The sequence below is a fragment of the Mirounga angustirostris genome, unplaced genomic scaffold (genome assembly GCF_029215605.1).
Source record: "Mirounga angustirostris isolate CCGP_5_RB_7025 unplaced genomic scaffold, mMirAng1.0.hap1 SCAF_9, whole genome shotgun sequence".
NCBI lineage: Eukaryota > Metazoa > Chordata > Mammalia > Carnivora > Phocidae > Mirounga > Mirounga angustirostris.
This window is the reverse complement of record NW_026991717.1, coordinates 130,672,645-130,695,513: the sequence shown is the minus strand read 5'-3', so window position 1 is coordinate 130,695,513 and position 22,869 is coordinate 130,672,645. Positions and strand designations below refer to the sequence as shown.

Sequence of the window (22,869 nt, the reverse complement as noted above, 5' to 3'; positions counted from 1 at the left end):
AAAAAGGAAAAATACAAAATAACACTCAAAATGTACCATGTTAAAGAAACTTTCTTAAAAAGAATGTTTTTAAGATGAAAATCTCAATTAGAAAGATTTCATTTAGGGATGCCTGGGTGGCTCAGTTGGTTAAGCGTCTGCTTTCGGCTCAGGTCATGATCCCAGGGTCCTGGGATCGAGTCCCACATCAGGCTCCTTGCTCAGCAGGGAGCCTGCTTCTCCCTCACCCTCTGCCGCTACCCCCCAGCTCATGCTCTGACAATTAATAAAATCTTTAAAAAAAAAATTCATTTAAAAACTTAGAAAATGCACTTTAAATTTTAAGAATTTCCATCTTATGAAAAAATGTAACTTCTAGCAACCACAGGAAGCATATATATTCAATGAAAAAACTTCTATTTCAGTTTTTCTCTTAAAAATGCCAAATTAACACTGAGTTCAATGCAAAATTAATTATTAATTCAAAAGTCTCTAATTAATAATGCTCATAATTCTGCTGGCAAGGCTTATCAAATATTTTTTTCTTTGACTTGAGAACCTGAAGGAAGGAATGGAAAAATCACAGGCTAGTATGTAGCTGAAATGGAGCTCTGCAGAGAGCAGCACCTTCCCAGCACCAGAGGATTCAAGGGCCACTTGATCACACACGATGGTGCTAATGTACTGTTGTTTCCATGCAAGAATCACTGATTAAAACCTCTATGGGGGGGAGGATGGATTCTCATGCTTCTCTGGGACTAGAGAATAAACACGATCAAGTGAGGTAGGACAGGCACTTACCAGATGAAGAGGAACGGAACTTCTCCCTGGGGTCCGGCTTTCCTTCCCCAGCGTCACCAAGCTTTCTTTAAACTCAGAACACAACCATTTCGAGTCATCAGCTCCCATAGACCCAATGCTTGAAAACTGACCTACTATTGGCCAAGACTCTCCTTTAGGACAGGCATGCTCTTTCAGAAGCTGTGAACAGAAAAATTTTTAACAATTCAGAATATGATTTTCTGTCCTTGGAACCCCTAATCAACAGAAAAATGCTGAAAATATTACATATCAATTTCATACTTTTTTCTTTGGAAAATATTCTTTAAATACTAAAAATATTTTAATGGAGTAGGTGGACAGAAGTATTCTTCTAAAATTCTTTGATTTGTATTAAAGCAAAACCAATTTTCTTAAAAGATCCCTTTTAGTAGGAATGTCAGATAAACCACTGACCTGCCATATGAAATGAGATTTTTGCCTTGAAATAATACCTAAGAAAATACAAACTACTGTATATTTTGACTTCCATCATTTGAAAGAGATTTAACACTTGGGCTCCACGTAGTGATGCTCTAAAAAATAAATAAATAAATAAAACAGTGTATTTATGTATATATACAGAGCACCCTAAGCACTACAGGGAGCCTGATCTGCATTTCCCGCTTTGATACTTAACACAAAGCTGCAGAAACAACTCAAAAATATTTGGAAATTTTATCTACTTAAACATGTACTGTGTGTTTACTACCAAGAGGCTGAAGAAAAATAAGCCACAGTTCCTGTCCCAATGGAGCGCATTGTTTAATTTCATATGTATTATTTTTCTTAACACAGCTTTAGTATTATAAAAGCCTAGTTCTCAGTTTCTGCCCTCCTGCAGCATGGTGTAAGAAATAGGACGGAACTGACAGCTACAAGACCCAGTTTCTGTTCTGGTGCTCAGCCCCTGATCGGCTACCTGGCCCTGGACATGTCCCTGGGCTTCCATTTATAGGTCAGTGAAACACAAGTCTGACCACTTGCGTCTTCCCCGGAAGGCAGCTGTGCTGCAACAGGAGCTTGTGAGAGGTGGTCTGGAAACCAAGATGCTCTTTATCCTCCAGGAAGACCGATTCTACACACCACGTGCTGGCATCTAGCCTGTCTCAACCATCCCGTCACAAACTGAGAGCCACCAACCAGCACACTGAAGGCTCAACATGAGCCTTGCCTTCTTTAAGTTCGTCTAATCCTTAGGCAATTTTCTGAGTACTGTTGTTATGCCATTTTATAGAGGAGACGCGGGTCATATGACTTGTTAACAGGTAAGGATTTGAACCCAGGTCTGGGAATCTACCTCCAAGCTATCCACTCAGCCAGTGTGCTCTAATGCCTTCTCTAGGCCAAGAAATGAGGATGTTGGCTTCCAGATCTTATGTTTTCAGCTGTGGCCTCATTTCAAAAAAGCAAATTAAGATAAAGTTTCATTAACCAAAGGTTAATTCTTACATGACAAATACTTCACAGAAAAAGGTAAAGCTTTTACGAGAGCCACATAGGGAATTTATTAGTGTCATTAGTGTATCTCCTAAACAGATTAAGAAAATCGTCATCTTTAACTTGTTTGCTGTTTTAATTTGTTAGAGACTTTTCTTCATCATTTTCATACCACCAGCAAAGGCCTCTTCTGTAATAACTCTTAAAGGCCCTGGTTTAGTAAACAAAATACATTATAGTACTATTTACTCAATTGTACTTTTCTGTTCTTTGTTGAATTTGTATGTTAAAAACCCTTCAGATCCTGAAATCAAAAGCTACAAGAGCTGCATGAATGAGAAATCTATAATAACTAAAAAAGTCCTTATACTTTTGCCATTTAGAGCAGTCTACACCTCTAAAAGACAAAACATTAAAAAGTAATTACTGAAAACTATAACCAGACAATTTATCAAGAGCCTGTTCACCCAGAATTGTGCTAGTTATAATGAAGCTGCCATCAAAATATACAATTATAAATGAATATATATTAATTTAAAAAATAGTAAAAATTGTTACCTTTCTAAGCCTAAAATGTCCCCAATTATCTTTCTGACTTCCTTGAAAGCGCCCTGGGGTTGATCCAATAAGATAAACACTAAAAGGATATAAAATACAAGTTATAGAACAGAGTGATGTAATTTGTGGACCCCCAAACCACAAAATACACACAAAAACTAATGTTATCATGAGATGTTCTAAGAGATCACCTATTTTTTGAGGTGACTCCTCAGAACAGTAATCGTTACTCAAACTAATTTTTAAGCACATCAACTCATGGTGGAACATTCACGAGGTATAAGGTGCCAGCAATGAAATCAGTCACTTTAGGAGTACTCCAGAGGGAGGCTTATGGTGAGCAAGACAGTTACTGGCCTCCACTTTAGCACCTCAGACCTAGGAGATGCAGAGAGTGAGAGAATCTGCTCTCATGTTATGAAGGACAGCCAAGTATTCTACCTCTTTCCACTGCAGATACTGTGGGGCTCTCAAGGTATTCACCCACTTTAAGAATCCCGAATTGCTAAACACCACATACTTGGTTTCAGAGAGATCATGCTTGTGGATGATATCTATCCACTCCTTGAGTGAAGGAGCATTATAAGCCATCAAGTAGCTGATGAGATCAGCTTTAAAATGTGTTGTTGATTCTCCTGATGTGTGGGTTCCATGGATAATTCGTGGGTATAAGGGGCTCAACCATATTCTGGAACAGAAAAAAAATAACTGAACAGTCAGGAAAAGAACTGATTACAATGATACCTGTGTTGACTACATATTCACCCTAAGGAAGAGGCGAATCACACTTCCCGTGTCCACATGGTAAGTACAGGATCCTTAGGGAACATGAAGCATAAATCCCATCACACCACTCCAACGGCTTCCATGATATTCAGAATGATTTTTCAATACCTCACCAGGAATTTAGGACCCAGTAAAATCGGGCTTTGCCCACCTCTCAACTCAATGCTCTTTGCTCCCTCTTTGACCACACCTTCCTTATTCTTTACCCTCGCCCCCTACCTTCATACTGCTAAGATCCTGTGACAACGGTTAATAGCTGCACTAATTGTCACAGCAAATCCATACCACCTGTAGTAACCCCAGCAAGCTACACCCATGTAGCTCTTCAGCCAAATGGGAAAAAGTTACCTACACTAAGAAAAATGTATATACAAATCTATTTACAATAAATAAACCCATTTTCATGATATATATGCTATAGCCGTTTGAGATATTTGCAGATCCTGTACTTTTCTGGCATCTGCAATGAGTAGATACCACATTTAATGCTATTACATTTATACTAACCTCAGACTTTCAAATAACCTAGTAAACAACATATTAAAGACATCTTTCATTTCGCCAATTCTCCTCAAAGGAGGACAATTCCGTCACCCAAACTTCTATACACCCACAAGTGGCAAAAGCATATCTAAACCCAATCCTTCTATGATGCGCTCCATGACAGATCACAAACAAGTATGGCTTCAAACCCCGTGCTCAGTTTCAACTGCAAACTGATTTTGCAGCTGAAACTGCAAAAATAACCAACCGGGTTAGCAGTCCTGCATCACAGGTCATGTGTGCCTCACACGTGAGATAATGAACAACGTCCAGGCTTAAACAAGCACTAAGGATATTTTGCTGTTACTACCTTTCCGCTTCTGTGGCTATCCCACTGCAGTGCTACCCATTAAGCCCAAAGAGAAACTGCCCAACTCCTCTCACCTGGCAACCCTCAAAGGAGACTGGCGAGATGCAGGCCACCAGGGCAGGAAGCATCCAGAATCATAAGGGTCCTGCACGTACATCTTCTGAAACGCATACGTTTCTAGCAGGGTGGCATGTCATACCTTCCCTTCCCACCTTGAGGAGACCCCTTGTACAAGGGGTAACATGTGCGACAAGGACTACAGCCCAGGTTCTGGGGCCAGATCTGCTTCTAACTGGCTGTGTCATTTGGCACCAGCCCAACCACCTCTGTGAGCACCTGCCTCTCTACGTGTAAAATGAGCACACTGGGCTGGATGGATGTGTCAGTCTCTCCCTCACAAATAGCAATTCAGAGCCCACAGGCTGCTGGACTCCTCCTAGATTACAGGCTCACTCACAACCATGTCTGGATGAGGAACAGGACAGATGACGACTTTCTAAACCAGGATTCGGAGATGTGAGGTGTTTTTAGCACTTGACAAAGTAAAATGTGAAATTATCGTGGGCCAAATAATTTTAAAAGTGAGAAATTAAAAGGCAGACCAAGCAGCAGCTGAAAAGGATGGCTGAAACACTTGTATAGCAGAAGAGGACCAGAGCATAACTAGCAGACCAATCATGAGAATTACACAAAAGGACTACTTTTAAACATTTAAAAAATTATAACCCACAACACAAAAATGCAAATTTGAGATTAGAATCTAGACTCACTGTGGGATAATAGTATCCTACTTGAAGGTGGCTGGCAGAGAGAAATTGGAGATTTCATACCCTTGATACTTTAAGTTTGAAACCATGTGAAGCTAGAAACTAGTTAATTTAAAGAATTAAAAAAGAAAAAAATTTTTTCCATAATGGAAAAAAAACCTGAACACCTGAATCATTATCCTTAATCCCTTCCCCCACAGCAGCCATCTTGGAAAGACCTAAAGAAGCATGGCTCAAGCTTCTGACTCCAGAAAGAGCTGGGGGGCATGGGTGGGATTCTTTCTTTGAGCCACATAAGACTCATTGCCAACTTGATAAACTCCATTATGACTCATGAGTTTCAAAACCCAACCCAGCAGCTAAGCAGTTGTAGGAGTAGCAAAGGTGTAGTTAACTCTAAATTCAGTTGATCAAGAGTCCTCCTGTGGCTGAGGCTTTTCGACAGTGGTAATCCCCTCCACCCTGAACCAGCTGGAATTAACTGCATTTTGAGAAGCAGATTTTAAGTGGGACACTTGAAAACTGGAACATGTTTACAGAAAAACTATCAGCACTGGGGGTGGGGCTCTAAGCCACTTGCTAGGGGAGTGAAGAGAGAGCTAGAGATGTTGGGCTCAGGGAAAAGCCTGCTTTCCAAACTAGAAGGACTGTCTGAAAGGGGAGAGGGTACTCTTGTTCTACACAGCAGTGGAGTCGAACCAAGCCCACAGGACGGAGTCTAGAAGGTCCTGCATTTCAGTTCAACCTAAGATGTGGCTTGGGCTCTGCCAGAGCTAGCATGTCCTGAAATTAAAGAGTTCTACCCAGCCTGGGCAGTGACAGGGAGCGTAAGGCTGGGGAGGAGGAGAGTGGAGAATATGGGAACTATGAAAGGTGCTAGATGAATGCTTGAGTTTCTTCTAACCCTGGAGAATGCAGAGATATACAAAATGGCTTAAAAAAATGGAAATGAAAGCCAACCAGAAGGAAGAGCTTACCAAGTGGGAGAACAATGCTTAAAACTTGATTTGAGCAAATCCCCAAAACAAAACAAAAAAACCAACCCCCTCTTCTAAAAAGGATTCAAAGACTAGATCTAGCATAAGTATACCAAGGACAAAGGATTAGTAATAACAAAAAAAGCACGAAAAAATTTCAAATTCAATTTTTCTCTTGGTGATTCATGACCATATGACCATATTAAAGGCTTAGACACCAGATTTCTTTCATGGAAAAATAAACTGAGGATGACAGGAAGTTTTAGCATATGATTAACCACTAAGTTTCCCTTCACTACCATTTGGGAAATGGCAAGCAAGAGTATAGTGGGTTCCGGGGCAAGTTACTGATGGGTCTCACCAAAAAAATGGGTTCAGACCTTACATTTTATACCCTCTTTCCTGCCTCAGATCCTCTGCATATGCTGTTCCCTGTGCCTGGCTGCAGTGTGTATAATCCCATTTTTGTAAAAGCTAGGGAAAAAAAAAAGTATTTCTGTTTACACATGTAATAGCCATGGATGTGTATGTACTAAACTGTTAGCACTCGATACTTCAAGAGAGTCGGCCTGGGGCAGGGCAGTAGTAAAATACTATTTCCGTGTAGGTCTCTTTTCTATGCCACATGTGAGGGTGTTCTTTTTTTTTTTTTTAAAACAGTATAAGAAAAAGGGAATGCCACCCACAGCCACTGCTGTGAAGTAACTAGAAGCCTACAAACCCCTGAGTCTTCTGGTGCCAGTCAGCATGGATGAGGTTGGAGGTGTGGATGACAAGCCGGAGGCCTTCTTCGTACAGCAGTAACATCATTTTCCTTTAAGAACAGAGAAGAGACCAAAAGCATTAACACTACTTTTAAAATATGTACTATTTTTCTAGTGCAAATATCACAGCTAAAGGATTTCTTAGACCCTTCTAATACTCAAACTTAACATTTATAATCTTCATTTCTTCTACACATTATTAAAATCAAAGTCTATTTAAGAGATAGGTAGAAAACCACCTTCCAAAATGCTCTGAGTATCGGTAAATGAATTTTTGCCTCATCCTGCCCACATGGTCAAGCCTGACACTCCGAGCCCTTACCCTTATCTATTATCTGCTACTATTCGGGACGATGGAAAGCTTCTTGTCCAGTGTTTTTCAAAGTATGGTCACAACCTTCTGCTACATCATGGCTAGCATTTTTTTAGGAAGTTGCAATAAAGGGGCGCCTGGGTGGCTTAGTCAGTTAAGCATCTCACTCGATTTTGGCTTAGGTCATGATCTCAGGGTCGTTAGGATCAAGCCCCACGCTGGGCTCTGTGCTCAACAGAGAGTCTGCTTAAGATTCTCTCTCCTTCTGCCCCTCCCGCTTACGCTCTCTAAAATACATATTTCTTAAAAAAATTGCAATGAAGTTAGAAACTGAAAAATATATTGTAGATACTTAAATAACTGGTTTTAGCACATGAGTATGGACACGTGTAACAGACTAAAATGTACGCTGTATTTTTTAATGTGAGCTGTGGCTTAGAAAAGTTTGAAAATGCTTCACTATCCTAAGACTGATCTTTTCTCATACTCCACAAATGCCATACTCATCACCAATGCATTTCTGGCCTTGAAATAAATCTTTCCTTTTCTTCATTTACTCAAATCAGACCCAGTTGAATCCTCCCTTTGCCACGGGCCTTCCTTCCCCAGGCCTCCAGTCATCAGAGTTCTCATATTTTAATTCTAGCGAGAGAAGGAATAGGATACAAATAAGAGCTTTCTACTTGAAGCTGAAAGACCTGTTCCAATCATCAGTTGGAGGCCACAGGACCCTAAGGAAGTCACTCTGTCCCTCAGTTTCTCATTTACAAAACAAAGGGTAAACCCCTTCCCTGCTGCATAGGGTTGCAAGAAGGAAATGTAACATGCGTTCGTGAAACAAACTCTCACACGTGTGCATTTCCAGGACTCCTTCAGTGTCTTGCTTCATTTTTTCATCTACTGCTGGAGGGCTTTTGGCCTCCCAATTGTTTCCTAATTATTTCAGGAATCTAAGTTCTCTCCCTGTAACTAGAAATTCACTCCTCAAGACAGTCACTCTGCCTTATTTCCACTGGGGCCAAAATGCTACTTAATACCTACTGATGTCAGTTCACGCATGGGGGGCGAAATGAACCACTGGTTCTCTCCAAACCAACAATACCGTGAACAGTATTTGGACAGGATGAGGTTAACATAAAAAGATAATGCAAAGAATAGACAATGAGATATTTAGCTCTTGCCAAAATGAGAAGTTAACCGAAGCTGGCAAACAGTAAGTTAATGCAAAGCTGGAGAAGTGACAGCTGCTGAACCCATCTTTTCTCCATTTATGAAACATGCTCCCTGAAATCTGGGCAGATTTACACACACAGTTGCCAAATTAGCAGCTGACTGTAATTAAGAATAAGGCCAGTTATGAATTCAAGATGTAAGTTTCACAAATATTTCCGTTAATCAAGGCATCAATTATCAGGAAAATCATGTACTGCTGTCAGTGAATCCTACCCAACGGAATTGGGAACTATTCTAAGGAGAGCCATCATCTCGGACAAAATGGCATGAGCTAATAAAAATCACAATTAAAAATGGATAAAGGATAAGAAAGGGGGTCTCCCTTGAAGAAACGCTGCCCTCCCTATCACCTGTTAAGTTGTGGGGGCAGCAAAAGGGATTATTTCCCAATCTGGAGCTACTCGTGTAAAGCGGGGAGAACCCAAAGGTCTGCAGAGCACCTACGTGCCAGGCACGCCAGCAGCTCTCCAGAACAGCTACACACCAAATCCCCACGGCAATCCAGGAGGTGTTAACAGTCGCCTTCTACAACTGCAGATCTACGGCTGGGTAGGCAATGGGAATGATCAAGGTTCCCGAATGAGCCAGAAGAACTTGTCTGGACCACATGGGCTGGGATCTTCCTCTCACTGTGCACAGTTTCCACAGGGAAGAACGGGGCCGAGGACACTTCACACAACTGGTGAGTGGGTGGACGGGCAGACAATATGGTCTAGGGGAGATGAAGGACTAAGTCATGTGTGCTGGGCGGCCGGCTACAGAAGCAAGCAGAAAGGGGTGCCTTGACCACCCTGCAGTCTGCCACTGGCTCCCGGTTAGACATTCCCATTTGGCAGCTTTGGCTTCCCTCCTTCCCCGCTATTGATTCTCAGGGCCAGAAGTACTTTTGCTCCCAGCTCTGGGGGACACTGAAAAGCTTCCGAATTCTAAAGCACTGGGTGACAGGCCCTGGGACTGCATGGCATCCTACAGAGACATGGATAAAGCACGTTTATTGTACCTAACAGGGATGATGATGATGGGGGCTACATCTTGGTGGTCTTCGGATGCTCTGTGCACAGTACATGGTCAATACATGCTTGCTAAAGTGAACGTCAAAGACTACTCCCTATTTACTGCAGTAGCTACACTCTCAAGTTGGGGAGGCACGTGACACCCCAGCACCAGGAGCTGGAAGGTTTCCTCCTCTTTCTAACTCCTATAATTTCGCCTCTTTCACCCAAACACTAAGAGCTAGAAGAACTATTAAGTCTCAAAACACTAGAACTATGTCTCAATATTTAATGAATTCTTTAAAAAAGTTTTTTAAACGAGCAACTGAGTAACTTCAAGACATGAGTTTAATCTCCTACAAGATACTGGCATTTTAACAATATGTAAACTACACAGACGATGTGGCTGGGAAGGACTTTGTTGTAACTGCTTCCCTAGGCATTTACAACTCCAAGTGAGTAACTCTGCTGGGTTCAACCCGCTAAGTGTGTGTGTGTGTAACAGGGGTGAGGTGGAAGAGTAGACCAAAGGAAACTAGCTGTTTTAGCTGTAAACAAACGAGAATAAAAACTTAAATGAGTTCTAGTCCTGTCTTCAACAATAGCTAGAAGGTAACTGCTTATCTACTCAGGACCTCTATATAATGAAAAGGAAGGACCAAATAATTTGTTAAATAGCATAAAAAAAAAAAAGGATAGCCCCTCCAGGATCAATCAAATGTCACTGTGCTAGATCCTGGCCAGGCCCAACACGCTCAGTCCCTCACAAGACTTACAGTGTAACTGAAATGAAGATGGAAGACACAGGCTCTCCTATGTGCCAGCACGTAACTGCAGCATGATTACACCCAATGTGGACTGCTGGCTCAGAATGTGTGGCTAGTGCAGGAAGCTGGCACTAAGGATCTAGCAAATCATGTCCAGGGCCCAAATGGGGGGCAGTATTTTAGAATCAGTAAGGTATTTATGCTAGGGGTCCAGCTAAGGGCAGTGGGCTAGGATCCATTCAGTGTTATCCACTGCTGGCAGAATGTCTACCTAGGACAGGTTGACTATTGCCATCCACCACCAGGCTCTCCTGTGATGCAGGGAGGGGAGTCTAAGATACCTATTCAGTCTATTCAAGGCTATTTTGTATCCTTTGCTGAAGTTAGCATCCTGTGACCTCAGTGCTACATAAAGAGTTTATACCTGAGCTAAATGCTTAAAGTTTACAACAATCCTCAAACCCTATCCTGTTAGAGGCTACTAATTAGGGATGGCTGGTAAACACTGCAACATTTACTCAAGGGGATCTAAGACCAGATAATGTAGGGTTGAAAGGCATCCTTTTATGAAATGGCTCAACTCTTCCCGCTCTGGTTCCTTTTTAAAACAGGCTGTATGCTTCAAACTGTATTTTGCTAAAGAAAGATGAACACATTTCCTTATTTCAAGTCACCATAACATCAAGAAAACAATGGCCACAGCAAGACTCAGGACTAACATTCCTCCTATGAGATCCCTTGTTGCCCTAGAGATGGACACCTGAAGGAATCTGCTTGCAATACCAACCCATTTCCACCACTGGTCTCAAAGATGAGGCTTTGTCACATTCTTTTGACAAATCCTTTCTAGAGAAATGTGATTTATAAAAATATTGAAAGAGGGACAACCATATCTTATTCTTTTTCTCATTTATAGAACAATTATGTAAAAAGGTTCAAACAGCTGTAAGACTCATGGCAGCAGAACAGGAGTCAAACTGATCATTAGGTACGTGTCAGGTAGGAAGTAACAGTTTTTCCTGTCTGGTTTACAACATCTCAAAATTATTCTAAAAGGAACTTCTCAGAAGTCTTGAGCAGGGATAGGCAGCAGCCTCTCAAGGTAACTTTGTAAAATAGCTTTTCTTTCTATCACAACATGAGGCTGACCTAACAATATTCTATTTAATGCAACTCAGCATCTTAAGAGATCATCAGACTTTTTTTTTAAGGTAGTAGAATTCACAGACTCATGACTGACACGTACAGTCATCCATAACCATGGACCACACAACCACCAAATATTCCCAAGCTGGCTATAAGAAATGTCCTGAATAGAAAGAAAGCAGAAACCACATCACAGATTCAGATTTTCATGTTGATAGCCAGAACCCCAGGACTTTGTCTTAAGGCCATTGGTAAACAGTTCCACTGCCTCTACTTTTTACTGACAGATTCTTTTCCCTGGCAAAACTGTCACCTGTGAGTTCCTTCACAAGCACTTTTGGGAGTTGCCTCCTTGGCTCTACTAAAAATCATACCCTCCCCCATCTCAAAAAATTTGCTTACGTGTGGTGTGTTCCAAATGCAATATCCAACTTTGCCTAGGATGAAAAAGAAGCTGAGTCACTTATTTTTAACAAACCGAATATCCCTATCTATTGGAAATCAAGTTAGAAAAGGTTCAGGTCCACTTTGTTTTGAATTGTTTTTACTGCCCTCTAGTGGACAAGCCCTGGACTGACACTACAACTTTTATAATCCTACCCAGTGAGGCTCATTAAGACTTTGTTAGCCAGAATGATTTGATACATACTCCATTTTTAATTACAGTAATCAGAAGCGAGAAGCCAGATATTAGTTGCCAAAAAAACCAAATGAGACCCTATGCAAAATTTTAAGATATTTGGCTTATACAGAAATTAACATATCAGAAAGTTTCTAGACCATATATTAAAAAAAATGTGGTAGCAGCATACTTTGATGTTAAAACAGAAGTTCTCTTATATTGACAACCTAGCAAGTGCTGAAAAGAGATATTCAATCTATTTCCTATTACAAAATGATACCTTTACAAACAAACAGGAGTGGGTGGAGAATTAAAACATTTTTATCTAACATCCAGTACAGCAAGACCTTGGTTAAGCAGAATATGCCTGAAGATGTAGGCTATGAAAGAGTTAAACAGAAATGCCAAACCAGCTCAACAGTGAGGAATGCGGGTGTAGGGACACAAATCCCATCCTTACAACTCTGGGCCACTTTGAAAAATACTTAAGTCTCTATGCCTCGTCTTCCTCCTCTTTACAATGAGGGTGCTGTTAGGGGATTCAGAGTTTTAGGAGCAAAGGAGACAATTACATGAACTGTCTAGAAAATAGGGCCTGGGGGCGCCTGGGTGGCTCAGTCGTTAAGCGTCTGCCTTCGGCTCAGGTCACGATCCTGGGGTCCTGGGATCAAGCCCCACATCGGGCTCCCTGCTCGGCGGGAAGCCTGCTTCTCCCTCTCCCACTCCCCCTGCTTGTGTTCCCTCTCTATGTCTCTCTCTGTCAAATAAATAAGTAAAATCATTAAAAAAAAAAAAAAAGAAAATAGGGCCTGCATGGGGTAAACACTCTACAAATGGAACCAAGTGCTACTATAATCAAGCTCCCTGCCCCAACAGGGCAGAGGGATGGACCTGTATGCTGGAGGCAGAAAGAGGCAATTGGAACACAGGGGAGTATGACACAGCCCATCTTGGGGATGCTCAGACAGGTGGCCCCGCTCACTACATTCTTAAGCTCAGTGTTTGGGGACACTCACAGACCAGATTCATTTGTATGTTCTGGCTACACAAATGAAGAGAGATCAGGGAATAGTAGGTCTTTAAAATTACACAATTAGAATGAAAACTGCCTCTCTGTAAACTGATACTTAGCTCAAAAAATGCAGTGGTCAAGAGACTTGGCTTCCGAGTTTAGTTTTGCTATAAGCTGTTTGCTCTTAGGCAAGTCTAAGTACAAGGATATTAACTTGAATAGGTAATAGTTAATGGATGCTTTTTGGGCAAATGCACCAAATCCTTGGCACAAAAACCCAGTGAAAAAGACTATTAGCAACCCATCTTAAAGATAAACAAATTAGGCTTACAGAAGTGATGGGCCCAGAAGGACATAGTGGGTAGAGAACTGCAGAACCCAAGCAGTTTGAACCTTGACCACCACAAGGCCTCAATCTCTGGCCTCAGGTCCCATATGTGCAAAATGGGAGCATCTGCTGCTTCTTTGACTAGTATGCCTCAGCTTCATCAAGTAACACTATGCTGCCCCCCCCCAAAAAAACCCAAGAATTCATTTTACAGACAAGATGTAACAATATTTCAACAGGTCAGGATGGGGCCACAAATCTATACTTCAGACTAGAAATGGGACCATCTGAAAATCTCGTCACTCGCGGGAAAGACGACCTCGCCCCCTAGTGGCGGGCCTGGAGCACACCACCACGCATGCCACACTCGCCCTACTTTTCAGTACAAGGAGCTAGTATCTGAAAAAGACTATTTCCATTGATTTAATGGCTGGTTTTTAGGATTCCTGTGTTATCTTCCACCCACAATTAGTCTTATGAGTATTATCCTACTGCAGTTAAACCTCCTCTTTTGGAAGCAAAAGCAAACCATGGGATTTTAGGCAACCGCCAAGCAGAGGCTTACCTAGGTGTAGAAGGTGAGCCACAAATATGTTGGATAAGAGTGACTGTTTTAAAACTCCAACTATATAGGGCGCCTGGGTGGCTCAGTTGGTTAAGCGACTGCCTTCAGCTCAGGTCATGATCCTGGATCCTGGGATCGAGTCCCACATCGGGCTCCCCGCTCAGCGGGGAGTCTGCTTCTCCCTCTGACCCTCCCCCATCTCATGCTCTATCTCATGCTCTCTCTTAAATAACTAAAATCTTAAAAAAAAAGATTAAAACTCCAACTATATAAAGTACTGTGGGTTAAATCATAGGAAAAATTTAAGACCAGTTTAAGGTTGATCCGACTGAGGTTTCTCCCTTTGAATCTTTAAAAATAACCACATATACACAGATAACGTTTTATAGTTGAAAGAAAATCAAAATGAGTTGGAATTCTTACATCTTATATGGACAGGGAGAAAAAAACACAAGAAAATGGAGAAAAATCATCTAGGTTTCTGTGTAGTTCACTCTTGTCAATGCACTCCAAGGGCAGAAATCTGGAGGCCATCTCCCTCTGGCAAGGAGAGAAAGGGGCTATGGAAGTATCTTACTGTGGCTGCTTGGAAATGGACTGCCCAGCACTAAAACAGAAGGTCAGTACGACACTAGCCACTTCACAGCCACCATTTCCACAGGAAGGAAATCCTTGCTTTTCTCTCCCCAGTGTGCCAGTTTCTTGCACGGAATGTCACACACAATATTCTCTTCAAGGTGGAATCAAAAGCAACCAGTGATGATAACGGAAGTCCAAGACTTCAAGTGTATTTCCATGTATGGCCTGAAGAGCATTAGGACAGAATTCTAGGACTACAACAAAAACCTGGGCAACAACCTTCTGGCCTTTTCTGCTCTGCTTTGGTCCCAGCAAACCAAGCAGATACACCTGTTACAAGACCATTTAACATCTCCCCATCAGGCGTGGATCATTTGCAGCTCAATTCACACAGGCAGTTTCCTAACAGGTTTGCTTTTCATTTGTCCATCTCCCCAGTATAGACCTTGGCTGCAATTCACGTGAAAAAGATCAGAGGACTACGGGTCAAGGGCAACAGCAGCTATTACCAGTCAGGTAAGTTGTCAAAATAAGTTTTAAGCTGCACTCAGAAAGCAGCAGCCACTGAATTCCATCCAGAAAACCTGGTTAGGTTCGAGAAGGACACTGACAAACTAGATGCAAACAGAGGAGTACTGGCAGGTTGGGGGAAGATAGGGATTCTTGTTAACAAGTACAACTTAAGAAACCATGCTCGAACCTGAAAGAAAACTAAGGAGGTACAATAGAGGACTTCACATACAAGCATCAGTCACATCTGAGATGAGATTTACTCTATGTGGCTCCAGAGAAGGGAAATCAGGACCCAAACGTGAAAGGTAAAAGGAGATGGTGAGGATTTATTTTTTGTGTCGACTTGGCTAGGTCACAGAACCCAGATACCTGGTCAGATATTGCCATGAAGGTTATTTTTAGATGAGGTTGACATTTAAATTAGTAGACGGAGTAAAACCGATTACCCTTTGTTTGTGGACCTCATCCAGTCAGTTGAAGGCCTAAGAAAAAAAGACCAACTCCGTCAAGGAAGAGGGAACTCAGTCTTCAGACTATCTTTGGACCTGAGCTACAGACCTACTCTCTTCTGGGTCTCCAGCCCGCAGGCCTATCCTACAAAGTTTGGACTTGCCAGTCCCCACAATCATGTGAGCCAATTCTTTTCAAAGAAGTCTTTCTACACACATATACATACCCTATCAGTTCTGTTTCTCTGGAGAACCCTGACAAATACAGAGACATCAGGTCAACATAAAGAAAAATCCTTCCAACCACAAGGGCTACCCACACACAGATGGGCTCTCTCAGGAAGCATTTAAGTTAAGGCTAGACAAGTATCCATTGGTGATACTAAAGAAAGGATTCTTGCTCTAGGTGGGTGGATAGACTAAATGTCTAAATTTCTTTCCAACTCTCAGACTAAGCAGGATCTCAAACAGCAATAAGCAGCCTACCTGGCAAAGGGAAATGTTTTCATAAGGCTTGGCCTGGGCATGTAAGTGAGCCTTAGCTTCTCGTTTATCTCCATGCACAAGCAGGATTGGTTTCTTCCTGAAAACAGATCAGAAGTATTTAGAATACATCTTTTATAAAGCTGGACTCTTGACTAGTTAAAGAATGCTAGGTGTTTCCTTACCACCAGACAAGTGTTTCTGGCCTCTGTGGTCACGGAGTACAGAGCTAACACATAGCACTATTCAGTTAATCTCCACTAGCCAGTTAACTTTACAACAGGGTCATGTGGCCTGATCCCAAAGCTCTGTTGTGACCCAGAGAGGTTGTGACTCGAGGAAGTCCCTGAGTAATTATCTTCTTTGATCCAAAAGAACATAAAGTTAGCTCTGTGTTGTTTTCAGGTTCAGATTACAAGATAAACATTTATTGTTATCTAGTAGGATGCTCTTTTCGTTCCCTTTCTTTAGACCAAGCAAAGAGCATTTCCTCATTAGACCTATATTCACTAAACTCCTACTGTGTGCTAGGTATGGCAGTCCCCCAAGATCCAAGAGTGAACAAGCCCAGGCCCACGGCATGATGCAGACTAACAGGTTGTTATAGTTCAATGAAACAAGGCATTTTGTGGCTGAGTCCTGCTCAATGAAATACAAGCAGGTGTTGTGTAGGACTTCCAGGAGACTACTCAGAGGAAGCACAGCTGGGATGTGGCCCTTTTGTCCTTTCTCCCTCCTGCCATCTGGACCACAGACCAGAGACCTGGAGCCCCAGGTGCTATCCTGGACCATGAAGGGACTTTGAAGATATGCACCAAGATGGTGGGACAGAAAGACAGAATGGGTGAATAAGTTCCTGAGAACCATAGTAGCCCCCAATCCAGACCACAGATATCTACCATCTAGACTTCTTAGGTTGGAGAAATCATTTTCTTTCATTTAAGCCACGGTTATTTTTGCTTTTCTGTTACATATTGTGAAAACTAATCGTATGTGTTATAGGTCAAATACAAGCCTTTGTGTGTCAAAGCCACTTGGGAAATTTCAATAGCATTTTACCTACTATTAATAAAGTTTCTAGAATCTGAGATCCTAAATGCACCAAGGACTTTGACAATCATTCTGTGGGTATATTCCTTTACCTTACTTGCTGTTAGGGGTTTTGCTAGGTGAATGTTAAAAACAGGACAGGTGGGGGCGCCTGGGTGGCTCAGTCGTTAAGCGTCTGCCTTCGGCTCAGGTCATGATCCCGGGGTCCCAGGATCGAGTCCCACATCGGGCTCCCTGCTCGGCGGGAGGCCTGCTTCTCCCTCTCCCACTCCCCCTGCTTGTGTTCCTGCTCTCGCTGTCTCTGTCAAATAAATAAAATCTTAAAAAAAAAACAACAAAAAAACAGGACAGGTGGCAGGGCACTGTACAATGCTATCTTTATCTGGTCTACACTGCCTAACACCAGGCTGAGGAACTGTAGAAGACAAGCTGAAAAATCCATCACCTCCATAATCTGGATAAGGGAAGCTCTAAGACCCCCTTCACTAGCTCTTAAACCACAGGAAGAATCATTTGCAAAGCAAAGATTCTTTGAACATGGGCACCTAGGTAGCTTAGTCAGCTAAGCGTCTGCCTTTGGCTCAGGTCGTGATGCTGGGGTCCTGGGATCGAGTCCTGCATCAGGCTCCCTGCTCAGTGGGGAGTCTACTTCTTCTCTCCCTCTACCTGCTGCTCTCCCGCTTATGCACTCGTGTGCAAATAAAACCTTAAAAAAAATTCTTTGAACAGCACTGCTGTATTAAGTGTGGCATGCTTACACATCTAGAAAGCAGGTAGCAATGATCTTTTCCTTCACATTAATATCAAAGTTGTCTTGGGGCGCCTGAGTGGCTCAGTCGTTAAGCATCTGCCTTCGGCTCAGGTCATGGTCCCAGGGTCCTGGGATTGAGCCCCATGTCAGGCTCCCTGCTCCGCGGGAGGCCTGCTTCTCCCTCTCCCACTCCCCCTGCTTGTGTTCCCTCTCTCACTATGTCTCTGTCAAGTAAATAAAATCTTAAAAAAAGCTATCAAAGTTGTCTATTTTTTTTTTAAAGATTTATTTATTTGAGAGAGCGAGAATGAGAGAGAGAGAGAGTACATGAGAGGCGGGAGGGTCAGTGGGAGAAGCAGACTCCCCGTTGAGCAGGGAGCCCAATGCGGGACTCGATCCCGCGACTCCAGGATCATGACCTGAGCCGAAGGCACTCGCTTAACCATCAAAGTTGTCTTTAGATTGCTTTGTCCTTATCTACTTCTGGAAAGAGCAAAAGAGGCAAATGCTAAAACCCGTATTAGGAATGCATGTGACTACTTAGACTAGATCAACAAATGCTGTTTTCCCTATATAACTAAGTTTGTAGGATTTCAATAGTGTCAAAAGAAATACTCAAGATGAACAGCAGTTGCCTGAGAAACACTAATCTTGCATTTTAAATCCCCATTACAGTTAGGATGTTATCAGTTATCCTGTGGTACTCACCTGAACTCTGGTGGATACTGTTTTATGAGCCAGGCCACGTCAAAGCAGTAGTTAAACTAGATGGGGAAAGAAAAGGATGGAGTTATGGGTAACTTAGGCAAGCAATCTGTAAGAACAGTTTGGTTATTGAATTGAAAGAAACTCTAGAGTAATGACAAACTCCAAATATTTATAAACCTGGACAACTGTGCTACAATACTCAAGGCTTGACGGGAATTCCGCATTCAAGGAATCTAAATCACTGGAGTAGTGCATGAGAAAACAGATTCTAAAGAAAGGATCCCACAGGCTTCGGCAGTATTTGTATTTCTAAACAGTCTTACTACATATTTCTAGAACCCTCTGATTAAATAAAAGGACTTACAATTTTATCCCTTTTCCCCTAGGTGATTATAAAAAAGACTTTTAGAAAAAAACATTTCCTCTCAGCCTAACTTATGAGCAAGCTTTGTGAACAGGCCGCTGGGACTGGACATTCACTAGGCTTAGAACAATTACATCTTGACTACAAGTTCTGCACTGAACTAACCCATGGGGGCTCCTCCCCATGCCCGGGTAATCCCTGGCCCTCCCCCTCCAATCTAGCTAAAAGAACACAAATTCACCCCATGTTCCATCTGGAGACTAGGATTCTGGAGGCCAAGTTGGACATAAAGCACACAGACAGCTTTGCTTTCTTCGTGGGTGTGACCTGTTTTCTATTTCCTCAAGAGCCTGAAGCATTAACATAATTCATCAACACAAGGGGACCAGCTCTATAAAGCAGGAGCAACCAAACACAAAGAACTACACATAACTTTTATTCACTTCTTTTTGGTAAGTGTAGGAAACCGTTTTCTAAATCGAATCAAACAACTTGGCCTTCACCTGCCTACCCATACCTTCCCAGGAGTTGTACTAGAATCCCATGAGATTAACTGGGTCCCAAAAAGAAGTCCCTCAGGTTAGAATTCCCAGCGTGACTTCCTGGCCAGTCCTTGTAACCCAATCCAGAGCCAGAAGCTCCACTGATCGTGGCATCCTTACTCCATGCTCATGGCTGGATACCACAACTGTGGCTCCTTGTGCCAGCCTCCTGGTATGGGCCATCTTGGGGACCCTGTACAGGACTGATATAGGTCCTCACGCCTATTTTCTTATGGGGTTGTCCCTTTTCCCCCAAAGAAAAAAACCACCATATACTCACCTGAGCTGAAGACACAAGTGTCCCAAATAGAGGAGACAGAATATCTGAGAAGACAAAAAAACCATCTAATTCATTTTTTGATAAAAATCATCTGGTAATAATCACAATTGACTTAGTCATTGACAATCAAAATTTGGCTGAGAAAACTGAAGGGACTACAAAGCTAGACTTTAATGTTCCATAAAATTCAAGAGAAAATTTGAGCTATTTAATATTTATTACGTTTTAACAAAATACAATATAAAACTAAAACCTCAATTTCAGAATTTGATGACTGGTCAATTTTAAAAACTTCCAGTAAGGACAATAAAGACATATTGGGTTTTTTTTTTATTAAAAATTTAACAGAGAGCACACAAGCAGGGGGAGCAGTAGAGGGAGATGGAGAAGCAGACTCCCTGCCGAGCAAGAAGCCCGACGCAGGACCCCAGGATCATGACCCAAGCCAAAGGCAGACGCTTAACCGAGCCACCCAGGCGCCCCAACATATTGTTCTTTCCAGATCTTAATTTTTATCTCCTTCAAATCCCTCTCCAAGAAACCTCCCTAACCCAAGACTAACAAGATAGTCTTCTGGAGCCTGAGAGCACCTGCTTCCTGTGAAGGAGGGTCGAAGCACCCACAACCCCAAGCTCACATTTCTAGCATTCTAGGTCATCTTGAAGGGAGTTGCAACTCGCATCCATTCCAACTTGATTTCAAGTAAGATCAGAAAGCTCACTTCTCATAAATTGTACCAGGAGAGGAATTACATGGTTACCACCACTGATCGTTTAACTGCTGTACTTGAATCTCTTGGATGCCAGGCACTATTCTTACCACTGTCCCTGTATTCACTCTTCTTCACAGCCATTTTCTGAGCTGGAGTTTTTCATTCCCACTTTGTGGATGAGGGGTTTCCCCTTAGGAGGCTGTCCATGGCCACAAAGGGCTAGTCAGGATCTGAAGCCAGGTTATCTGGCTTCAGCACTTGTGCTCTTAACCATCAAACTGCCTGAGGATTAAGAGTAGGCTCCTTTGGGGCGCCTGGGGGGGGGGGCGGTTCAGTCGGTTAAGCGTCTGCCTTCAGCTCCGGTCGTGATCCTGGGGTCCTGGGATCGAGTCCTGCATTGGGCTCCCTGCTCAGTGGGGAGGTTGTTTCTCCCTCTCCCCCTGCTTGTACATGGACACGCACGCGCGCTCTCTCCATCAAAAAAAAAAAAAAGAGTAGGCTCCTTTATTTGACCCATGCTTACTGAGTGCTTCTTCCAAATATTGAGCTACATGCTGGGGTACAAAAATTTTAAAAGAGGTTGCCTTAAGGAAGCTCCTATATATATATTTATAAATTTGACAGCGCTCACGCACACGTGCACACAAACAAGCAGAGGGGAGGAGCAAGGAGAGAGCAAGAAGCACGCTCCCCATGAGCAGGGAGCCCGAAGCAGGACTCGATCCCAGGACCCTGGGATCATGACCTGAGCCAAAGACAGATGCCCAACCAACTAAGCCACCCAGGTGCCCAAGTTCCTACCTTTATGAGAGGTACACAAAAGGAATGTATTGCAGTTTCTTGACAGTATCCCCTATTTGGCCCGTTTGGCTTTGAGAATTTGCTAGAATGCCTCACGGAACTCAGGAAAGCACTTTACTTACTAGATTACCAGTTTATTAGAAGAGGATACAACTCAGGAACAGCCAGATGGGAGAGATGCAAAGAACAGGTATGCGGGAAGGGGTGTGCACCTCCGTGTGTTCATCAACCTGGAAGCTCTCCAAACCCCTACACAGGGTTTTTTAAGTGAGGCTTCATTACAAAGGCCATTAATGATTAACAACCTCCAGCCCCCTTCCCCCTCCTTGGAAGTGTGGGAATGGGAATGAAAGTTCCAGCTTTAATGACACAATTGGGTCTCCCTGGCAATCAGTTCTCCATTCTCAAGGGCTTTCCAAAAGCCACTTTATTAACAAACCAGGTATGACTGAAAGGGGCTTGTTATGAACAGAATTTTTTAAAGATTTTATTCATTTGACAGAGAGAACAAGCAGGGAGAGTGGCAGGAAGAGGGATAGGGAGAAGCAGGCTCCCTGATGAGCAGGGAGCACGCATAACATAGGGCTTGATCCCAGGACCCTTGGATCATGACCTGAGCCCAAGGCAGACGCTTAACCAGCGGAGCCACCCAGGTGCCCCAGAAAAATATTCTTTTGACCTTCATTACTTTAGGGCTCTTACAGGAGCCTGGGACAAAAACCAACCAGGAATGAAGACCAAATACATATACATCATAATATCACACAGATGCACCCTGAGGAATAAGCAAAGCAACCGAAGACTATCTTTCGATTCAGAACTGAAATACCTATATGCATGCTGGTTTTTTGCTTCTTCACCAGGAACAAAAACCTGGCTTCCAAGCAGTGGTTCTCAAACCTGATTGGGCTTTAGTGATGGGGTTTTGGAATACAGGTGAAGTTAGGTGGGGTGAGGTTTGGAGCCAACGGCCAAGAAGGAATTCTTGAGATGTCTCGGGTTCAAAAAGGTGGTTTTATTAAAGCACGAGGACAGGACCAGTGGGCAGAAAAAGCTGCCCCTCGTTTGTGAGGTATGGCTGATTATATACTTGAGAGTTGGGGAAGGTAAGGAAAAGGGAGATTTCAAAAGGATTTTTGTTAAAGAAGACTCACAGGATACTGGAGGCCTTGCCATTGCCAAGTTAAGCTTGGTTTTCCTTCTAGTAAGGCATTAACAGTAAGATAATTGGGAGCTTCCTGGAGGAACATTACACTTTGCCCTCTTCAAGTATCTGTCAATGGGCTGCTGGTCATAAGGACATTTAATTGTATCTACATTTCCTTCTGGAAGCTAGGCCATTGATAGAAATTCACAAGAACAAAGCATTTCTAAGACTTTTGTAAACTGAGACTCATGTTTCGTAGGATTTTAATCTCTATAAATTAACTGTTTTTCCTTTAGGGCAGCCAGGAGTGCCTGAGGAATGTCACATATATCCCATGGGGGTCAGGGGGGGATTGTGGGGTATCAGCTTCTGCCTGTCCTCAGCTGGTCTTCTGCTCCCTCATTAGAATCCCCGGAAAAGCTTCTTAAAACAGACTGCAGGGCCCTGCTCCCAGAGTTTGATTCAGTGAACCTGAGTGGAGCCCCAAATCTGCATCAAGTTTTAGGTGATGGTACTGCTGTCAGATATTGCTATTTCATTAAAGTTTAAGCTTTAAAAGTTAGCACGAT

At 42.7% G+C, this 22,869-nt stretch overlaps 1 protein-coding gene across 9 annotated transcripts in view; it reads right to left on the bottom strand.

Moving 5' to 3' along the window:
- Positions 1–22,869, bottom strand: part of TDP1 (tyrosyl-DNA phosphodiesterase 1) — an 87,658-nt gene that overhangs the window by 59,864 nt on the left and 4,925 nt on the right. For all 9 annotated transcript variants that reach the window (XR_010405300.1, XM_045901394.3, XM_064571469.1 and 6 more), the window contains 8 exons: positions 19,641–19,684; positions 18,455–18,510; positions 15,949–16,045; positions 11,797–11,831; positions 6,901–6,993; positions 3,317–3,484; positions 2,797–2,875; positions 781–960 (listed from right to left, as the gene is read on the bottom strand). Coding sequence is in view for 8 of the 9 variants with exons in the window: in XM_045901394.3 (XP_045757350.2) it covers positions 781–960; positions 2,797–2,875; positions 3,317–3,484; positions 6,901–6,993; positions 11,797–11,831; positions 15,949–16,045; positions 18,455–18,510; positions 19,641–19,684 (752 nt within the window). In the remaining variant the exon portion in view is untranslated. The remainder of the gene's footprint in view (positions 1–780; positions 961–2,796; positions 2,876–3,316; positions 3,485–6,900; positions 6,994–11,796; positions 11,832–15,948; positions 16,046–18,454; positions 18,511–19,640; positions 19,685–22,869) is intronic.